The sequence below is a fragment of the Dreissena polymorpha genome, chromosome 8, assembly GCF_020536995.1.
Source record: "Dreissena polymorpha isolate Duluth1 chromosome 8, UMN_Dpol_1.0, whole genome shotgun sequence".
Classification (NCBI taxonomy): domain Eukaryota; kingdom Metazoa; phylum Mollusca; class Bivalvia; order Myida; family Dreissenidae; genus Dreissena; species Dreissena polymorpha.
In genome coordinates, this window is record NC_068362.1 from 89,176,606 (window position 1) to 89,199,877 (window position 23,272).

The 23,272-nt window shown below is 38.1% G+C and overlaps 1 protein-coding gene across 4 annotated transcripts in view; it reads right to left on the reverse strand.

Moving 5' to 3' along the window:
- Positions 1 to 23,272, reverse strand: part of LOC127841062 (poly [ADP-ribose] polymerase tankyrase-1-like) — a 77,014-nt gene that overhangs the window by 24,161 nt on the left and 29,581 nt on the right. For all 4 annotated transcript variants that reach the window (XR_008030696.1, XM_052369602.1, XM_052369599.1 and 1 more), the window contains 12 exons: positions 22,486 to 22,577; positions 20,057 to 20,135; positions 16,164 to 16,335; positions 13,878 to 13,960; positions 13,269 to 13,420; positions 12,052 to 12,217; positions 8,889 to 8,982; positions 8,261 to 8,386; positions 7,794 to 7,903; positions 7,035 to 7,157; positions 6,146 to 6,211; positions 2,298 to 2,398 (listed from right to left, as the gene is read on the reverse strand). Coding sequence is in view for 3 of the 4 variants with exons in the window: in XM_052369602.1 (XP_052225562.1) it covers positions 2,298 to 2,398; positions 6,146 to 6,211; positions 7,035 to 7,157; positions 7,794 to 7,903; positions 8,261 to 8,386; positions 8,889 to 8,982; positions 12,052 to 12,217; positions 13,269 to 13,420; positions 13,878 to 13,960; positions 16,164 to 16,335; positions 20,057 to 20,135; positions 22,486 to 22,577 (1,364 nt within the window). In the remaining variant the exon portion in view is untranslated. The remainder of the gene's footprint in view (positions 1 to 2,297; positions 2,399 to 6,145; positions 6,212 to 7,034; positions 7,158 to 7,793; positions 7,904 to 8,260; positions 8,387 to 8,888; positions 8,983 to 12,051; positions 12,218 to 13,268; positions 13,421 to 13,877; positions 13,961 to 16,163; positions 16,336 to 20,056; positions 20,136 to 22,485; positions 22,578 to 23,272) is intronic.

Sequence of the window (23,272 nt, forward strand, 5' to 3'; positions counted from 1 at the left end):
TTCTGTGTTATTTGACAGAATTCTTAAGTGTTGGTGTGGGTCATGCTGTAAGCAGGCAGGAAAACAATGTTGATTGTTGTTATTTTAAGTATATATCATTAATTTTTATAAATAGTTCAAAGATGACTGCCTAGATGTAATAGGAAATCTGCTTAGAATTCTGGGATATGTATTTGACAGAATTCTTTAGGGTTGGCATCTGTTATGTCATTAAACAGACTGGAAAGAAAGGTTGGTTGTTATAATTCTTAGTTTATATTATTTAATTTCATAAATAGTTAAAACAAGATATGTGTTTTGTCAGAAACACTATGTCCCCTTTTGCGCCGCTTTGAAGCTATATATTTGACCTTTGACCTTAAGGATGACCTTGACCTTTCACCACTCAAAATGTGCAGCTCCATGAGGTACACATGCATGCCAAATATCAAGTTGCTATCTTCAATATTGCAAAAGTTATTGCAAATGTTAATGTTGGGGCAAACAAACAAACAAGCAAACAAACAAACAAACACACAAACCAACAGACAGGGCAAAAACAATATGTCCCCCACTAAAGTGGTGGGGGACATAAAAAGATGATAAAAGGAATACTTGAAATTGGAAACAGAAGTTCAGTAGGAATTAACAAGCTAGTTGATTGTAAGGCTTTCTTAATTAGTTTAATAAAGTCAAAAGGTGACTCCCAATGCGCCTCTATAACAATGTTTTAGAATTTAGAAAGAATGTCAAAAATTAAATTCATAAGGAGAAAGAAAACTTTACTTCTAAGATTCATAAAATTAACTCTCTAAAGGCTTCAGGATTCAAGTCATTGCATTTAACACACGATTTGATTTTAAATTATTATTGCTGCAGAATTAACCCTTTCCCACTCAGAAGCAAAGTGAAAATGGCTATGAGAAAACAGCATAAAACCAGAACAGCCTGCAAGTAACTCACAGTCTGTTCAGGTTTTATGCTATTTGCAGATCATCAGTACCTAAGTGTTGGAAATGAAGCCTTTTCACCCTGCATCTGAGTGAAATAGGGGTAAGCAAATGGTAAATTTGCGTTTACCATGAATTTCAACCTTCTGATTAAGTTAAGTCCTAAAGAAGTTGATAGTCAAGATCAAAATGAAGTCAGATGATGAGGGTATTTCGGTTGTATTCAACTTGTTGCCTCTAAAAGGTTACCTGTCCTGACCAAAAAACGTCACTTAGTACAACAAGTAAGTTTTCAGTAATTTTTCAATAAGCAAATAGTAGGATAGCAAAACTAGAAGTGTGTCTTCTTACCTTGTGACTAAATCTTTCAGTACAATTAAAACAAACCAACGATTCAAAATGACTTGCAATGTAAACTATCAATTTAGTCTTGTGTATATCACATTGTTATATTAATTGCTATGGACATATATTACGAGCATTAATAGTTTTAAAGATAATTATTGTTCAAAACAAAATATTAATTTGTAAACCAACAAAACTGACCAGAACTACCATATAAGTGTCAACTATTAACTGTGTATAAAAAAGTGATGGAAATAAACCCAAAGAGAAAATGACGCTTTTAAATTAAATATGAGGGAACTAACAGCAATAGTGTTGCAAATTGAACTATGCAATCTATCTCCCTTGCCGCAATAAACTATATTATCCAAATACTTTTTGCTTTAATGTTTAAATGTCAACATCAATATTGTAAGTAAATTTGTGGATTGTTAACGTCAATTTTGTAGTCTGTTTATCAGAAAACAAGAAGACCTTGAATTTTTTCACTAATCCTATCGAACTAGCAGATTATTCTTTTTCCTGTCTGAACCAATATTTATGTGAGTATCAGACAATCAGACTACCGTTAAATGTTGCTCCCTCGGTATAGTAACAAAACCATATTCTCTGAGCAAAACATCCTATATTATATTCTTAGACAGTGGCACCTGTGATACAGCAGTGTTTATGTCTTGGTCAAAATTGGGGCCAAATAACAGCCCCCATTCATAACGTCAATAAGTATATTTTCCTCAAAATGACTGCCTTAAATTCCCACTTGTAGGTTTCCAAAGAAATAAAAAATACATTATTTTCTAAAATAAAGCGCAACATTTAATTAACGGCTGAACTCATATATTTATAATATTCAAAACATTTATTCTCAATACAAAAGTATTTGTCATCACAAAATAACAAACGCCAATTATGTGCCAATTTAAGTAAAAATGAAGCCATTGTTCCCAATCCAAAGGGCCCCGGCCCCCATTTCCAACATCATAATGGAAAAAAAGTGAAAAAACCCTGGCTGTGACCCGGTACCTGTTGCAGGAGGAGCTGGTGCTGCTGTTGCCGCTGGTGATGACAGGTAGCTGGGAGTTTGTCGGCATGGCGTCCTGTAACAGGGCCCGCACGTCATCAGCCTGAAATAGAAACCAGACAAGTGTCAATGAAATGCACAGAATTTTCTGGCGCCAAATCAAACTTTGTTGTCTGAAGTCTTATTTTTTTGGTTATTTTATATCTGATTATGAAGAACTTGTAGTAAAAAAAAATTACTTAGCCAAATTATCTTATTTGTAGCCATTGGGTAAATTTGCGAAAGGCAGGGTAAGCGCTTTAAAAGCCTGAGCCTGAAAAAGCACTGGAAACTGTCAATCTGATTACGATTCTGTCTGAAAAATCACCAAGCAGTGACAATGCAATTTTAAAAGTAAGCCTGAACAAGAGATGTGTTTGTCAGAAACAATATGTCCCCTTTTGCGCCGCTTTGAAGCTTTATATTTGACCTTTGACCTTGTAGGATGACCTTGACCTTTCACCACTCAAAATGTGCAGCTCCATGAGATACACATGCATGCCAAATATCAAGTTGCTATCTTCAATATTGCAAAAGTTATAGCAAAATGTTAAAGTTTGACCAAACCAACAAACAAACAAACCGACAGACAGGGCAAACACAATGTCCCCACCATAGTGGTGGGGGACATAACAAGAGGGCCTGAAAGGCCCAGAGTCGCTCACCTGAGATAACAAGATATTATTGGGACAAATCTTATGACCAAGTTTCACGAAGATCAAAAAATAAATGTGGCCTCTATCTAGAGTGTTAACAAGGTTTTACTATAGCCATATAAGGAAAAATGCCCCGCCCCCTGACAGCCATGTTTTTCAACCAACCGGCATCATTTTTGAGCTCGTCCAAGATATTATCTGAATGAATCTTCTGGCCAAGTTTCATGAAGATCGAACAGTAAATGTGGCCTCTAAAGTGTTAACAAGATTTTACTATAGCCATATAAGGAAAAATGCCCCGCCCCTTAAAGCCATTTTTTTCAAGCAAACATAATTATTTTCGAACTCATTCAAGATATCATTGAGACCAATCTTCTGACCAAATTTCATGAAGATTGGACAAAAAATGTGGCCTCTAGAGTGTTAACAAGGTTTTACTATAGCCATATATAGCCATATTAGGAAAAATGCCCCGCCCCTGGTGGCCTTGTTTTTAAAGCAACCAAAACCATTTTCGAACTCATCCAAGATATCATTGGGACAAATTTTCTGACCAAGTTTCATGATGATCGGAAAATAATGTGACCTCTAGAGTGTTAACATGGTTTTACTATAGCCATATAAGGAAAATAGCCCCGCTCCCGTGGTGGCCATGTTTTTCAACCAACCGGCATCATTTTTGAACTCCTCCAAGATATTATTGGGATGAATCTTCTGACTGAGTTTTATGAAGATCGGACTATAAATGTGGCCTCTAGAGTGTCATAAAGATTTTACTATAGCCTTATATAGCCATATAAGGAAAAATGCCCCGCTCCATGGCGGCCATGTTTTTCAAGCAAACGTAACCATTTTTGAACTCATCCAAGATATCATTAAGACAAATCTTCTGACCATATTTCATCAAGATTGGAAAATAAATGTGGCCTCTAGAGTGTTAACAAGATTTACTATAGCCATATAGGGAAAAATGCCCCGCCCCCTGGCTGCCATGTTTGTCAACCAACTGGCATCATTTTCGAACTTGTCCAAGATATTACTGGGATGAATCTTCTAACCAAGTTTCATGAAGATCAGGCAAAAAATGTGGTCTCTAGAGAGTTAACAAGGTTTTACTATAGCCATTTCAGGAAAAATGCCCCGCCCCCCGGCCATGTTTTTCAACCAACCAGCATCATTTTCGAACTCGTCCAAGATATTATTGGGATAAATCTTCTGACCAAGTTTCATGAAGATCAGAAATAAATGTGGCCTCTAGAGTGTTAACAAGATTTTACTATAGCCATATAAGGAAAAATGCCCCGCCCCTTGGCAGCCATGTTTTTCAAGCAAACGTAACCATTTTCGAACTCATCCAAGATATCATTGAGACCAATCTTCTGACCAAATTTCATGAAGATTGGACAATAAATGTTAACAAGTCAAATGTTGACGCCGAACAAGGCACGACGCACGACGGACAAAAGGCGATCACAAAAGCTCACCATGAGCACGTTGTGCTCAGCTGAGCTAAAAAGTAAGCATGAAAAGTCACAGGGCAGTGCCAATGCAATGTTAGGTGCTATTAACCAAAGTCAACATGACAAGTGTCTAGAGAACAGGCATGTTGGTTTTCTGGTATTGTAAGGTTGTTTGCATGGATATTTTTCGTTTTCCACAGTGTGTAAAAAGAATGCAAGTCAACTACGCATGTACTGGTAAGAGTACCCATTTTCATTTGTTTTGAACCGCAAACAAAACTCACTTTTACTCTTCCATTAAAACAAGGGCTGTTTGTAAAACATGCATGCCCCCCCTATGGGCTGTCCGTTGTAGTGGCAGCCATTGTTTGAATACATTTTTTGTCACTGTGACCTTGACCTAGTGACCTAGTGACCTGAAAATCAATAGGGGTCATCTGCAAGTCATGATCAATGTACCTATTAAGTGTCATGATCCTAGTCAAAAGCGTTCTTGAGTTATCATCCGGAAACAATTTTACTGTTTCAGGTCACCGTGCCCTTGACCTTTGACCTAGTGACCTGAAAATCAATATGGGTCATCTGCGAGTCATGATCAATGTACCTATGAAGTTTCATGATCCTAGGCGTAAGGGTTCTTGAGTTATCATCCGGAAACCATTTTACTATTTCGGGTCACCGTGACCTTGACCTTTGACCTAGTGACCTCAAAATCAATAGGGGTCATCTGCGAGTCATGATCAATCTACCCATGAAGTTTCATAATCCTAGGCATATGTGTTCCTGAGTTATCATCCGGAAACCATTTTACTATTTCGGGTCACCGTGACCTTGACCTTTGACCTAGTGACCTGAAAATCAATAGGGGTCATCTGCCAGTCATGATCTATCTACCTATGAAGTTTCATGATCATAGGCGTATGCGTTCTTGAGTTATCATCTGGAAACCATTTTACTATTTCGGATCACCGTGACCTTGTCCTTCGACCTAGTGACCTCAAAATCAATAGGGGTCATCTGCAAGTCATGATCAATCTACCTATGAAGTTTCATGATCCTAGGCATATGCGTTCTTGAGTTATCATCCGGAAACCATTTTACTATTTCGGCTCACCATGACCTTGACCTTTGACCTAGTGACCTCAAAATCAATAAGGGTCATCTGCGAGTCATGATCTATCTACCTATGAAGTTTCATGATCCTAGCCCTAAGCGTTCTTGAGTTATCATCCGGAAACGAGCAGGTGGACGGACCGACAGACCGACCAACCGACCGACATGTGCAAAGCAATATACCCCCTCTTCTTCGAAGAGGGGCATAATAATCATTACATTTATTTTACCATGACAATTCTCTCTGCAACACTTGCATTCAAGTGTGCCAACAGAACTTATTCTCTCCCTTTAATAGGGAAATGTATGACATATGAGCCTCACTCTGTGAAAACAGGGCTTAATGCATGCACAAAAAGTGCCTTCCCAGATAAACCTGCGCAGTTTGCACAGGCTTATCAGGGACAAAACTTTCCAATGTTATGGTATTATTCGTTTCAATAAAGCATTTTCTTTGCAAAAATCCAGTCGAGGCAGGAAGTTTTGTCCCTCTGGGACGACACTTAAGGCACATGCATAAAACCCAGTTTTTCTAAAGCAAGCCTCATTTCCACGTCTGTTTGTAGACGTTACAATACTTACAGTGGTGAGATCTAAGGGGGTCTGGCCCTCCTGATTTTTCATAGTAGGATCAGCACCATGGGCAAGCTGTGAAAAGATGTAGGAGTTTCTTTGTATATGTTTGTTAATTTGGATAATTTGTATTGTTCCACATATAAGCACAAGTTAAGGAAACACTCCATTAATTTCAGAACTAAATACAATTAATTGTAAAAGCAATATTAGCAAACATATGCAAATAATTGAAGCATACACATTTGTTTACAATTAACAATTTTTTGTTAACAGAAGTCAAATAAATCACTCGATTCAAAATATTAGTGGCTGCTAGCTTTACAGGCCATAACTGTTGTAAGCAACCAGGCCCATTTGGGTTGCATCTCCGCAGACAAATAATCTACTCACTCCTGCCTTAACTTGTTAACCAGAGCTACACACACATTCTTGCGCTGTGACTTATAATTTCTCTACTTGAATTAGCGGGAAAATGAACATTTAAATTATTTTCAGACCAATCCCTACATAAGTTAGGTCGCCAGGCCAGATATCAAACCCAGGATCCTTAGATGTATAGTCCAGCCCTCTACCAACGGAGCTAGCCTTCCTGGCCTACATATTTTTACAAGTAACATTATTTGCAGTAATGTAAAAATACTAAATCATTTACCACTCCGATTCGCAGACGCATTCATAGTATGTAAAAAATCTAAATTAAATTAAAGACCTTTCTTACTGGATTAAAGTTTTAAAGGCTTCATTCCAACCCAATGATACCCTACGAGCAGCAAACAGCATACAGTTTGAACAATGTGAGTTATTTGCAGGCTGTTCTGGTTTTATGCTGTTTGCATCTTGCCATTTTCACTTTGCTTCAGAGTGGGAAAGGGTTATTAGATAGTAACCGTCTTACCAGCAGAGAACATAGTTGAGTGCGACCTTTCTGTGAGGCCTCGTGTAGAGGTGTGAAACCCCAGCGGTCGACAGCGTTCACAGACGTGTTGTACTTGATCAGCAGGGCAGCTATATCAATGTGCTGAAACACATCAACAACATTCTACAATCTGCTTTAGCGAAATAATTACAGTACATTTTTCTTTGTTACAAACATGTCATTTTTAAACAAACATAAAATATTGACCATAAGTGTTATTTAACTAAGAGTAAACATCCCCACTGGTAAGGGGCAATTAGGAAATCCTTTATCATTGTTAATGATATTTTCATCGTTCATTTCAATGCATCAAACAATGAAATTAATGATCATTTACAGGCAAACAACATAAAAAGAAAAGAAAATCATTTGACAGCTGCTTAATGGAGCAAGAATACCCTCTGTACACATGTCTATAAAGTGAAGGGGTTATAGGTCGCCTTTCCCCCAAACTTGCTACATATAGTAAGACAATTTTAAACAATCTTTTAAAAGATTTTTCAGAATGAGGTCATTCACAGTTAGGTATCATTTGGCTTCAACACTCTCATGTTGGATTACGAGCCCCCCCCCCCCCCTCCTCTCATAACCATAGTCTAGCATCAGTTTATGTTTTTGCTCCAAGACATTATGTACACAAACACTCACACAACCATGTGCCACTCTTATGTTGGTATGATGAGGTAAACCTATACATTAACCTGTAATAAATACTGAGCAAATATACTGTTCTCTTACCCCGTATGATGAGGCATTATGAAGTGGTATCAGGCCCCCCTTGTCCTGCACGTTGACATCAGCACCGTTCTCCAGTAGGAACTCTGCCACCTCCACATTGTTGTAGCCAGCTGGAAACATGGAAGAAAAGTATAACACTGCTCATCTTTTACAAGTAGATATGGATATAGATATAGTAGTTTCCAAAATGGAAAGCAAGGCCCTTTCGTCAACTCAAGAAAAAATACTTGCATTTACTTACAACAGCCTAACTAAGAAATCATACCACATGCCCAGCTTATATCTAGCTCCTTTAACTGGTAATGTTACATTGACAAGGTTCTGTGAGCAAAATTTGATGCAAGGTAGACAACTCTTGCCCCTTCTTACAAGGTAAAGAGGTGTTACGTCCCTGTTTGTCTAAGCAGTTATCCTTCCCACCCCTAAAATTATTTTTTTTAAATAAGGTAGACAAATCCTGGCCATACCTGCAAGGTGTAGAGGTGTAGAGTTACGTCCCTGTGTGTCCCGACAGTTGATGTTCTCTGCCGTGGCCAGTTTCTGTACCCGTGCCAGGTTGCCCTTCTTGGCTGCCTCCAACAGAGCAGCATCTCCTACAGATGAGAAATATAAGTAAAAGATTTAGACCTTACCCTTTACCATTCTGATACGCACTTTTGACGCTTTTGAAGTCTCTTTGAAATCTAATAAAATTTAAGACCCGTCTAGCTAGATTCAAGTTTTAACGGCTTCGTTTCAAGCCCTAAGATACTAATAAGCATCCAACAGCATTAGACCTGAACAGACTGCAAGTAACTCAAAACATTGTTCAATGGACTATTTTCAAGTATCGTGTATCTTTGCATAGTTATGTTGACATTCATCGAACTTGTAATAAGGATGTGCCAAATCGGTTTCGCACTGAAAATCACACGAAGCCCATTCTGGGAAAACTGGGTTAATGCATGTGCATCCCGTGTTGTGCCAGATTAGCATGTGCAGTCTGAAAAATGAAAAATTCCATAAGGCGAAATGAGTCTTCCCTGAATAGCCTGTGCAGACTGCGCAGGCAAATCTGGGCCGACACTTAACGCACATGCACAGCGTATCCCTCACCTCTGAGCAGGTCGGCCACGTCCTGGTCCCCTTCCTTGACCAGGTCTAGGGGCGTGTTACCATCACGGTTCTTCTTGTTGGCATCAGCACCGTGCTGTAACATCGAACAAAGGGATATGTGAGCTGTATTGGCTGTGATTGTGAAATCACCTTAGGCAGGGATTTCAGTAATAAAAACAAGAGCTGTCAGAGGACAGCGCGCTCGACTATTCGAGTGCTTGACAGTATAACGTAAGCCATGATGGGGAAATTGTTCATATTCAATAATTTATTAGACAATCTTTCAAAAATTAACAAGATATCAATGGAACAAATGTTCTAACCAAGTATCATGAAGAATGAACAACAAATGGCCCCTTGGTGGCCATGTTTTTTTTAACAGACCTGAACCATTTTTTAACTCTTCCAAGATATGTCCAAATTCATGAAGATTGGGAAAAAAATGTGTCTTCTAGACTGTTCACATGTTGTCACTATATGCTTATAAAGAAAACTGCCCAACTCACTGGCGGCCATGTTTTTTCACTGACAAGACCATTTTTAAACTGGTCCGAGACATCCACATAACTAATGTTTTGACAAAATTTCATGATGATTAGGCAAAACATGTGACTTCTAGAGTGTTCACAAGCTTTTTTACGATATAAATATAAGGAAAAAGACCCCCCCCCCCTGGCGGCCATGTTTTTTTACCGATCCAAACCATTATCGAACTCAACTGTCCTATCCAGGTGTGGTAGTGCGGTCTCCTTCGCTTACGCAAATGAACCGGTCACAGGACGGTTACAAGTTATGTAACTTTGTAAGCACTTATGTAATGCGGAAATATTTATTTGACAAACTCTTATTTCCGGTCAGGATGAATATACTGACTGGTTGTAATTCAATTAACTAAAGGCGTTCAGTCAGGGACGCCTAAATACACTCTAAGAATTTATTTATAAGTGAAAACCAAGGCAGCTTTAACAAAAATAACTAATTTTTATTCCAAGAACTTAGAAAATGAAGAACAATGACAGAAAATTAAGAACAGGTACAAGCCAAGTCTGAAGAATCTAAATATCGTTACAAAAATGAACAACATACAGCGTCTAATGGTAGGACGCTGGCTTAGGGATCCAGAGGTCCCGGGTTTGAATCCCGCCAGATGACCCAAATACAATCCCAACCCAGATTTTATCAAGATAAACATTCTGACCAAATTTCATAAAGATTGGATGAAAACTGTGACCTCTACTGTCTACACAAGGTTTTTCTATTATTTGACCTAGTTTTTGACCCCAGATGACCCAAATACAATCCCAACCCAGATTTCATCAATATAAACATTCTGACCAAATTTCTTAAAGATTGGATGAAAACTGTGACCTCTAATGTCTACACAAACAAATTGTTGACGGACACACGCACGCACACACGCACTTCGTGACAGGTAAGCTAAAAAGGAAAAAAATAATTTTTGGGGGGTGGGGGGAGGCAGGGATTCTGGGTTGGGGCGTGGGGTATTGTTTGGGTGGAACCCATTGTGGTATTGTTTTGTAAAAGTATTAATAAAATCTGATCATAAATAAAGAAGTTATGGCAATTTAAGCAAAATGTTCAATTATCTAAGTATAAAAGGGGCCATAATTCTGTCAAAATTCTTGATACAGTTGTCTGCTCTTGTTTATAGGTTGGGGTCATGTTGGTAAACAAGTATGCAAAATATGAAAGCAATATGTCAAAGGACATAGGAAATATTTGAGGTAGTACGCAAACTTTAACATAGATTTATCAATAATATGCATATTCTAAGTATGAAAGTGGCAATAATTATGTCAAAATGCTTGATAGAGTGATCTGCTCTTGTTTATAGGTTGGGGTCATGTTGGTTAACAAGTATGCAAAATATAAAAGCAATATGTCAAAGAACATAGGAAATATTTGGGGTAGTACGCAAACTTTAACATAGATTTATCAATAATATGCATATTTAGTATAAAAGGGGCAATAATACTGTCAAAATGCTTGATACAGTTGTCTGCTCTTGTTTATAGGTTGGGGTCATGATGGTAAACAAGTATGCAAAATATGAAAGCAATATGTCAAGGGAATATATTTGGGGTAGTACGCAAACTTTAACATTTGCACCGTACGCCAACGGGAACGGATACGGGAACGGCAACGCCGACGCCGGGTGGGTAGGATAGCTCCACTATATATATTTCATATATAATAGTCGAGCTAAAAAAACAGAAGTCCAATGACATGGTGCTTCAAATGTTCAGGGGTCAAATACTCAAAAGTTAGACAATGGTAAAAAGCTTGCATTAAAAATCAAGATTCTGCTTTAATTGAAATCTCTACCATAAGGGAAGAAAATACCCACTTACTGAGTTGATAAGAACTCTTTATATTTTACCAGAAAAGTTTAAGTTTATGAGAAAACATATTTATATGCCAGTAACAGACAACAATGGAAGGTAAATGCCAAGGGCCATGAAAGTATGTAAATGTTGAGATGATGGTGTGTTGTTAAAAGACATCATCCTTGAAAGTATCATAGCTTTGTTGCAAGCAACATTGGTCAACGTAGAATCTTGACCTTCATTCCTCTAAGTTCAAAAATAGGTATATGTCAAGGTCAAAATGAGGTCTGGTGATGTGGGTGTGTTGACGGTGTTCATAGATAACATTCATGCAAGTATGAATTCTTGGTACAAAGAAATATTGATGATAGATAAAAACTGGCATCTTGGGTTCACCTCATATGAACACACAGACGTAAAGCATTGACTTGAAAAAGATGTCTCCGGCTTATAAAATGTTAATTTTCTCAAATTTATCATAGAACAAGAAATTATTTCAATTTGTAAATTTTTTGGAGTTTGATGAAGACAAAATTGTTAAAGCCAAATATTACTTATTTGGCAATTACCGTGAATTCATGAAATGTTGTTGACATAACATTTTATGGATTCATAACAATCACATATTTGTTTGATCATATTGATTGATATTTCTCAAATGCAAATAACAAACCATGGAAATAATTTTATGTAGAACATTAAAATTCATTGTCAAGCAGTACCCGGAACAGCAATATTGGTTTCACAGTAGTTAAGGTACCAGCCAGACACTCTCTGCCAAGAATACATACTTGATACCTTACTTGGGTACCCACCTTAAGAAGCAGTTTACAGATTTCAAATTTGCCCTTGGCTGCGGCTTCATGAAGTGGCGTGAACTTCCACAGGTCTGCAACGTTGACACAGGCACCATGCTTAATGAGCAGCTCTGTGACTTCATAATGTCCGTAGGAACAGGCATTGTGCAATGGGACCAGGCCACTGGAAGATAATGAAGGAAAAATTTTACTCATAATTCGGTGACAAAACAAGAAGTTTTACATTACTAGTTTAATTTCACTATAAATATCATTTCTTAAGAGGTGATATACAAAAATTATATCTATAAGGATTTTGAGTTAGTATCATGAACATTCTCAATTATTGAGCTCAACTAAAAAGATGATATTTGAGTTTCCACTCAGCTGAGTATTGAAAAAGTCGGCCAGCAAACATTCTCAAATCTTGTATATAACAAGCAAATTCGTTGAATTGATATTCCCCGCCAATATGCTTCTGGACACAAAAGTGTTTAATTTTACACTCAAAAAAGCATTTTTTCAAGATACAAAGGGCCATAACACCGTTATTAACCGATGGTGTACAATGCTGTTTGGCATGCATCATCCTCTTATACATATATATATACTCATACCAAGTTTCAATGAAATCCGCTAAAGCACTTCAAAGATATGGCTCCGGATGGACGGAAAGATGGACGGACGGACAACGCCAAAAAAATATCCCTCCGCCGATGGCGGGGGATAACAAAATGCATATATTACTCCTCAAACTCAGGATTGGGTTATTCTCAATGCTCTAAAAAACTTTAGTGAACATGACATTGAGCATCATTGTCAAGCTCATCTGAAAAGTGAATACAAAACTCAAAGTTGAGTAGGAATATTGACTCTAGTATGATAGTGATACTAGGCCCTTTCGATGAAAATATATCAGTTAAAAATGAATATATTTTTTTCATACCTTTTTGCAAATGTAGTTAACCATTTCCCACTTAGATACGTATTTTGATGTGTTTTTAGTCTCTTAGAAAGTTATATTTTATTGAAGACCTTTCTTACTAGATTCTAGTTTTTAAGACTTCATTTCCAACCCTTCGATACTGATGAGCAGCAAAGAGAATAAAACCTGAACAGACTGTGATTTCCTCGCAGGCTGCTCTGGTTTTATGCTGTTTGCACATAGCCATTTTCACTTCACTTGTAAGTGGGAAAGGGATACAATACTGAATTGTCCAGTTGTTACCACGTACCCTTTATCTTTGGCATGCACATCGGCGCCATGTTGTAGCAGATACTCCACCACAGCCACGCGGTTGTAGCCCGCAGCAAAGTGCAGGGGTGTCGAGTGTCGCCCATCCAGGTCACGACAGTTCACTGCGTGGGGATGGGCTGCTATCAACTTCTGTAAAACGTACAAAGTACAAGGTAAGATCATCTAACTCTGGAACATGTACAAAGTAAAAGTGACAAAATCTGAACTTCATAAGAACATGTCAAAGTATATACGTATAGCGCATGAAAACGATTAAAACAGTGGAGCTATGGGTGTGGACAGTTTTGACCCAGAGGTATCTTTAAAACAAAGTATGTTGAGAAGCAAGGAACAATGTAACATAGCAAAAAATTGAAAACCCCTGGGCCTTGCAGTTTCAGAGGAAAAGATTTTTAAGTTATTTTGATTTATTTATATATCAATAATTTGATCCCCTGGTTGATTCAAGTATAATATTTTTTACTACCGAAAAAAAGGCAGACTAACAGACGTCCATGCCAATTAAAGTTGGCCTACTGTACTTAGTTGCAGGGGGTAAAAAAAGCATAAAGATATAAATCTTCTCAGTACAGGAGGAGCTAGTTACCTTGACAACCTCCATGTCGCCAGCCTTGGCAGCCTCCAGCAGCTGTAGGTCTATGTCTGTACCCACCTGGGGCACGGGGTCGTCTGAAACAAACACACAGAGACACTACAGGTCAATGTCTGTACCCACCTGGGGCACGGGGTCGTCCGAAACACACACACAGATACACTACAGGTCTATGTCTGTACCCACCTGGGGCACGGAGTCGTCTGAAACACACACACAGATACACTACAGGTCTATATCTGTACCCACCTGGGGCACGGGGTCGTATGAAACACACGCACAGATACACTACAGGTCAATGTCTGTACCCACCTGGGGCACGGGGTCGTCTGAAACACACACACAGATACACTACAGGTCTATGTCTGTACCCACCTGGGGCACGGGGTCGTCTGAAACACACACACAGATACACTACAGGTCTATGTCTGTATCCACCTGGGGCACGGGTTCGTCTGAAACACACACACAGATACACTACAGGTTTATGTCTGTACCAACCTGGTGCACGGGGTTGTCTGAAACACACACACAGATACACTATGTCTGTACCCACCTGGGGCACGGGGTCGTCTGAAACACACACACAGATACACTATGTCTGTACCAACCTGGGGCACGGGGTCGTCTGAAACACACACACAGATACACAATGTCTGTACCCACCTGGGGCAGGGGGTCGTCTGAAACACACACACAGATACACTATGTCTGTACCCACCTGGGGCACAGGGTCGTCTGAAACACACACACAGATATACTATGTCTGTACCCACCTGGGGCATGGGGTCGTCTGAAACAAACAGACAGATACACTATGTCTGTACCCACCTGGGGCACGGGGTCGTCTGAAACACACACACAGATACACTATGTCTGTACCCACCTGGGGCACGGGGTCGTCTGAAACACAGACACAGATACACAACTGCTGAAACTCACTACACCATTACTAGCCAAAAGTTCTGGTAATCTGGCAAAAATTAAGTGGCCAGTCAGCTTAAGGTAAAATAAAATTTGTTTAACACTTTCCCATTTAGATACGTATTTTGACGCATTGGCAGTCCCTTAGAAAGTTAAATTTAATTTAAGACTTTTCTTACTAGATTCAAATTTTAAAGGCTTCAATTCCAACCCTTAGATGCTGATAAGCAGCAAACAGCATAAAATCTGAACAGACAGCGAGTTACTCACAGTTTGTTCTGGTTTTATGCTGTATGCACATAGCCATTTTCAATTTGCTTCTGAGCCGGAAAGGTTAAAAAAAATACACATAAAATCCCAAAACCATCACAGCTCAAAGCAGACAAAAAAGAGGCACTGTGTAAATGAAGAATATGAATTTATTTTTTTGCACTTAGAAAAAAGCAGCATTTATGGTTCAAAGGACAGCATTACTGGACCATTTGAATGTTTTTAAATATGCAACCCTTTTAAATCTAATACCTGACATGTAGAGCACAGTGAACAATAAATACACACACTGTCACAGCCACAATACCACAATATGAATTAGGGGATGTACTGAGCCAGCATTACCAATCTTTAAATATGACGCAGTTGCTAACAATGCACCTTATGACACTTTTCACATTTTTAAGATCTAAATTTCTTTACAGTACATGTCTGTCTTCTCCATATTGAGGCAAGTATTTAATCATTTACTGCAGCCTGTGCCAAGACATGCATCAAACTTTCAAAACTGAAGCAAATATTTTTTAACAATATCAATCAATCTAATTTATCATGGTACTTTGGAAGTATGCTGTATGTTTTTTGTGTGAAACAACCCTTAAACAAGATGTATTTGTGAAACACTATGTCCCCCCATATATTTGACTTTGACCTTGAAGGATGACCTTGACCTTTCACTACTCAAAATGTGCAGCTCAATGAGATACACATGCATGCCAAATATGAAGTTGCTTTCTTCAATATTGAAAAAGTTATGGCAAATGTTAGAGTTGGACACAAACAAACCAACAGACAGGGCAAAAACAATATTTCCCCCAGTATAGACTGGGGGACATAAAAATGCCCAGATTTATATTGATCTCAGAAAGGACATAGAGTGTAAAGAAACCTGATTCATCCAGATTAATAAGCCCATGCTGAATTATTGCCCATCCTTAAACCCACCTCTTAGCATTTTTCTTCTTTTATTCTTTAAGTCATTATAACTCCCATATATAGCCAGAAAAGGCATAAAATGATCATAATCCGAATAAATTCAGAATAACAAAACCCTTCTGAATAATCCGCCCCAAACCCCAAATCCACCTCTGAGCATCTTCTGTATGTTCTCCGTGCCAACCTCTGCTGCGGTGTAGCCCTGCAGGGAGCGTATGGTGGTGTCTATTCCGTACTGGATGAGCAGACGACACGCCTGGATGTTGCCCTGCTGAGCCACACGGTGAAGGGCCGTCTGTCCCAGGCCGTCTAGGGCATTCACCTGATTGAAGGAGACACAGTGAAAAACGTGGTTTAATGCATGTGTGTGAAGTGTCATCCCAGATTAGCCTGTGCAGTCCACTCAGGCTAATCAGGGACGACAAATCTGCTGCAAAAAGATTTTTGCTTTGAAAATAGTAATTTTAAAACAAAAATACATTAAAAGTAGAAAGTGTTGTCCCTGATTAGCCAAAGCTAATATGACCCAATATAAACCCTTAGCGTGGGGTAAGAGAATTATATAAGACTGCTTGAACTTTCTGAAACCTTTTTTGACAAATAAGATTAAAGGTGTTTTCATTAACTCATAAAACCTCTATGTCACAAAACTACAATAATGAGCAACAATATATATAATTTATGGGATTTGTCTGGCTGATTTTGAAGCCATTATTCAGCTATTTAGCAAAATTATCTTTTTTTCCAAATCCAGTCCCAACATTCCTGGCAACTGATACAGTACAGAATTCCCGGCTGAGACAGAAATTATGTGATGAACATATTGACGGACTGACGGTGAAAAAAGTGCCTGGTGAAATTTGTACTTGTTTGGTTGTCAATCAGATGAAAACTTGTTGAGTAAGAGCAAAAAACAAACAAATGCCAACTTTCTGACGGAATGACATGACAATACAGATCCTATATGCCTTTGTTCGGGGACAAAAAAGAGATTCTCAAAATGGCATTGTTCTTTTGATAAACCCACATCCATACACAACAGTAATTACTCGTCAGACTATAAAAATGAGCTGCACTCTGTGAAAAAGGGGTTTAATGCATGTGTCCATAGTGTCGTCCCAGATGAGCACAGGCTAATCAGGGACGACACTTTCCGCATGTATGATATTTTTTGTTAAAAAAAGTCTTATCTTAGCAAAAATCCAGTTAAGTCGGAGAGTGTCGACCCCAATAGCCTGTGGGGACTGCACCGGCTAATCTGGGACAACACTTTACGCACATCCATTAAATCCCCTTTTCACAGAGCACGGCTTATATACAGTCCAAACTGTCAATAAAGACCACTCAAGGGATTTGGTCGTTGTGGTCTTTGTTCACAAGTGGTCTTTATTCGCAGGGTCGATCGAAACTTTGCAAAATATGCTAGTAGTTTTTTAACAGGTACCTTATCTATGTGTGTGCTCTATTGTTTAAATGTTTGAATACTTATGCATGTATAATGAAATAAAGGATTGAAAACACGGTTTTGTTTTACATTTGTATATTTATTACATGTTGTATTTCTATTCCCTTATGTTTTTATTATTTATTTAATTTATCATATACTGTATAAATAACTATAAACATACATGTATACCAGGGATTTCAATAGATGCAGAATCCTGCGTTTTGACGCAAGCAAATTAAAAATGACTCGTTTTTGACGCAACCCTTTTTTCTGCTGTGCGTCATTTTGACGCATCGAAAATTTGACCCGTGCGTCAGTCAGTTAACAGCTTGAGTTCCATGGTAATAAATCCCGCTGTGCTCCTAATTGAAATTGATGTTTCAGTATTTGAAACTCGGTCTTTTATCGAGGGTATACCCCGGTTGGTTGTTTAACTTATCTGATCTCTTCCAATAAACGTCACCGTCTAAATAGTGCATGCGCACTAACTGGGTAATTAGCAGCAGCGATTACGTGATATTTGAATGACCATCCGATAATTGCAGGGTCTTTTGCAGTCTTTGCAGACGGCACAGTTAAAGAAAGTCGGCAAAAGTAATTTAAGAAAAAACAAAATTGATCAAAGGTCTATTAATTACGTAGATCAACTAGTATGATAAAGTGAGTTTTGTCAGTTTGTCAATCCACCGATCATTACGAGTAACACCCATCTTATATAAACTGGAATCACAGTTCATTTTTCTTTTCTAACAAGTCATAAAACTACACATAAACATTGAGAAAACACATTTCCTCAATAATATTTAAATTATCCGAGTAGAATTTAATTGCTACGTCGACCTTCGACACTGTTAATGGCTGACGTAACATTCAACCCGTGTTCAATTCAAAGCTTAGCTGGCGATTCAAATTGCAAGTAATGGTGATTCAATAATGGAGAAAGCATTAACTGGATTTAAAACATTTCATAAGGTTTGTTAAACCAGATAACAAAAAGAAAAATTTGGATTATTAAAGTAAAACTACTACAGGTAAGGCATTCTTAAGTGTCCATATTTCGGACATGCATAGTATTCGGATATTCAGTAATAGGTATACTTGATGTTCCATGCATTTAGATTGTGTTTTGTTAGAAAAGCTATCATAGCAATGATAATAATATAATGACGATAAATATGTGATGAAAAGGTGCTACTGGCACAGATCTAAAATGTGTTAAAAGACTTAAAAGTGTTATTAGGAAGTAGATTTTAATGTACCAATTCACTAAAATTTGTTGTGCTATGTATCATGGTATTGTTATTTAATAAAGCAGCATAACTTTTTAAGATATTGTGTTACTCTTAGAGCATATTTTTATCTAAAAAATTGAATAATACAGACAAAAACACAATTAACCACTTCAAAATTGACCCAACCATTTTTCAATTTGACTCCTCAAAATTTCAGTCCAGGGGTCATTGACTCCTAGTTTTTAAAATCTATTGAAATCCCTGTATACGTACATGTACATGTAATTCTACAAAGAACAAAGTACAAAATACACATAACATAGGAAACATTTATACATGAAATACATCAATCACTCCTACACAACCTGTAAAGTTGACAATAATGGACAATAAATGACATCTGATATTTATATAAGACTGAAAACATCCAAGAATAAGATTCACTTGCACTTGCATCAACAATCCACTTATGCACTAAGTCATTCACTGACGCGAATTCCGACTCACGCTTAGGGTGTTTACTTTCACAGTTTACGTTCTCCTCGAATTCGTCCATAATCCCATGTTTACGCTTTAAAATGCTCTGAATTTGAGTTTTTCCTACACCAAGACCACTAGCCACTTGTCTACAACTGTGTCCTTTACCTAACAAACTAATGACCTTAACGCGTTCTTCGAACATCAAGAACTTACGCTTGGAAGCAATGATGGTTAACTTGAACTGACAATTTACTTTTTTATAATCTATGAACGTCTTATTACGGAGAAATTTAAGAAGAGAATGACTATTCAAATGTTTGTCTTTAATAGGCATCATAAATGATATGAAACCGTTAATTTCTTTAATGAGTTCATGAAAGCCCCAAATGTGTCTTTGATATTTTCGGCAATTAGTACATTAATCGCGAGTCACTTAAATACAAACGCAAATTTGTACACTTTTGACAAACTGTCAAATGCATAAAAAAGCAGGCGACTGCCAATTAGCAATGCATGTTAAATAAAAAAACAACTGCTATTGAGTGCAATAAACTGTCACTTGCCAATATCTCCATAGCGACCAACGAGTCCACTGGTAAGATGTGTATCACGTTACTACGCAGCGCTCGGCGGCCATTTTGTTTTTTGAAAGTTGCAAAATCGTTGATTTTTATGATTGCAGTGGTCGTTGTAAGCTATCAAAATGGAGATTTGGGAATGTAAAAGGGTGGTCGTTGGTCTTTGTTCACAGGTGGGCTTTATTCGCAGGTTCAATATATAGTGAAATCGTTCGGGAGGAAATCCGTGTGGTCGTTATTGACTGTTGGTCGCTATTAACAGGCGGTCGCTCGGGCAGGTTGGACTGTACTAATGTTTGGACTTACCTTTGCATTGTGTTTAAGAAGCACATCCATGACATCATAGTGAGCCTTGTCTGCAGCTATGTGCAGCGCTGTCAGATGTCTGCAAGGGAAGACAAGATTGTGACAGTTAACCCATATATGCCTAGCGTCTAGAAAAAAGGCCCTGGCAAACAGCGTAGACCCAGATGAGACGCCGCATGATGCGGCGTCTCATCAGGGTCTGCGCTGTTTGCTTCAAGGATTTTCTGTAAGAAATATTCTAAATAAATATACCTAATTTTGGAAATAAATTGATCCAGTTTAGGATGGGAGAGTCCACTAGGCATAAATGGGTTAAGATTAGCCTCATTCAAGGAAAACTGGGTTTAATGCATTAGTGTTGTCCCACACAGGTTAGTCAGGGATGAAACTTTCCACTTTTGTTGTATTTTATTTTTAAAAGAAAAATTTCTTAGAAAAAAATCCAGTTTGAGACAAAAGTGTAGCGTTTCATTAGCCTGTGCAGACTGCATAGAATAATCTGGTACAACACTTTACACACCTGTATTTAGCCCAGTTTTCCCAAAATGCTGCTCATATCAACTGGAAAAGTAATAACCCCTAAAGCAATAGAATAGTACATTTATAACTAGAATCAACGCAGTAAAAAACAAGAGCACCGCCTTGCGGGTGCAGACCGCTCATCTATTTTCTTTTTAAAGGTGAAGGGACTCTCATTTTCAATCACAAAGGAGGGAGGGGTGGAGTGAAGAGGGGTGTATAGTGTGGGGGTGTGGACATTTATTACATTATCTTCCAAAAATGCCGGGAAAAAATGCAAAAAAAAAAATCGGGGGGGGGGGGGGGTAGGGGGGGGGTTGGGATTCTTTGGTGCGATGGTTGGACGGTATTTCAAACATAAAATATTAAAAATAAATATTTGTGTTTTTTAACAGTTTCAAAAAAAAAAAATTTGGGGGGGTGGGTGGGTGGGGGTATAGTGTGAGGGTGTGGTGGTCATTTGTGAGATGATCTTAAAAAAAAAATAAAAAAATTAGGGGGTGGGGGGATTCCTTGGGGAGGGCACGGGGGATGGTTTGGGTGGAGTCTATTGTGGTATGTCAGGTAAGAGTAGTTTTGTCAAAGTATCAATCAAATCTAATCATAAATAAAGAAGTTATGGCAATTTTAGCAAAATTTAATAATTTGACCTTGAGAGTCAAGGTCATTCAAAGGTCAAGGCAAAATTCAACTTGCCAGGTACAGTAACCTCATGATAGCATGAAAGTATTTGAAGTTTGAAAGCAATAGCCTTGATACTTTAGAAGTAAAGTGGATCGAAACACAAAATTTAACCATATATTCAAAGTTACTAAGTCAAAAAAGGGCCATAATTCCGTAAAAATGACAACCAGAGTTATGCAGCTTGTCCTTTTACTGTACCCTTATGATAGTTTGCGAGTGTTCCAAGTATGAAAGCAGTATCTATGATACTTTAGGGGTAAAGTGTACCAAAACACAAAAATTAACCAAATTTTCAATTTTCTAAGTATAAAGGGCCCATAATTCTGTCCAAATGCCAGTCAGAGTTACATAACTTTGCCTGCACAGTCCCCTTATGATATTTAATAAGTGTTGCAAGTATGAAAGCAATAGCTTTGATACTGTAGGAATAAAGTGGACCTAAACACAAAACTTAACCAAATTTTCAATTTTCTAAGTATAAAAAGGGCACATAATTCTGTCAAAATGCAAGTTAGAGTTACATTACTTTGCCTGCACAGTCCCCTTATGATGGTTAGTAAGTGTTGCAAGTATGAAAGCAATAACTTTGATACTTGAGGAATAAAATGGACCTAAACACAAAACTTAACCAAAATTTTCAATTTTCTAAGTATAAAAAGGGCACATAATTCTGTCAAAATGCACGCCAGAGTTATCTAACTTTGCCTGCCCAGTCCCCTCGTGATAGTAAGTAAGTGTACCAAGTTTGAATGCAATAGCATTGATACTTTCTGAGAAAAGTGGACCTAAACGCAAAACTTAACCGGACGCCAACGCCGACGCAGACGCCAAGGTGATGACAATTGCTCATAATTTTTTTTCAAAAAATAGATGAGCTAATAAACTGGCTTTTGTAAGCTTAACTTACTTTCACTTGCCATAAATAAAGGCCTGCATGCTGTAATAAGGTTAATATACTGCCAGGCAGATGAAATTCCATTTTGTTCATTTTTCATATATAAGTCAGCCATATGTGATGAGCATTGCTCTAGACCAGACTACGCATTCACAGTCGTGTCAAAAGCTACCCGACAGCCAATGAGATCACAAAAGCTAACATGACTTTGTAGAGGACAGGGCAGCTCCTGACCAGACTGTAAGGACGCACAGGCTGATCTGGGGCTATGCTTGTCGAATACAGCATTAGACCCATTTTTGCATGACGCTGGCATAACTAAAATCCTTACTCTTTGTTCTTCTCATTGAGATTGGCCCCTTTCCGTATCAATGCGTCCACAACTTGTTTTCTCTTTGGAAACGGAGAGGCTGCCGCACAATGCTGTAATGCAGAGTAACTACATATGGGCCTTGCTCTCTGTGAAAAAGGGGCTTGATACATGTGAGTAAAGTGTCATCCCAGATTAGCCTGTGCAGACTGCACAGGCTAATCAGGTATAAAACTTTACGCCTAAACTGCATTTTTACTTAGAAGCAACTTTCTGTAAACTAAAAATACCATAAAAGCGGAAAGTATAGTCCCTGATTAGCCTGTGTGGACTGCACAGGCTTATCTGCAACGACACTTTACTCACATGTATTAAACATGTATTTCACAGAGCATGGCTCTCATGTATATATCATGCTGAACATTTTCAGTTATGGCAATACTTCTATGTTGATTTGTCCGAAATAACAAACTTGTGCAAACAAAAGTATTCAAATTGTAAAAAAGAACATGATAATATTTACTGGTACCCAAAGGTCAAAATCAAAACGTCATTATGCAAAGAACTAGTACTACTAGTGTAACCATTTGCCAAAATTGCCATTTGCTACTCAAATCTAACAAGAGGGCCATGATGGCCCTGAATCGCTCACCTGACTAACCAAATACAATCCCAACCAAGATTTCATCAAGATACACATTCTGACAAAATTTCATAAAGATTGGATGAAAACTGTGACCTCTATTGTCTACACAAGGTTTTTCTATAAATTAACTTTGTGACCTAGTTTTTGACCCCACGTGACCAA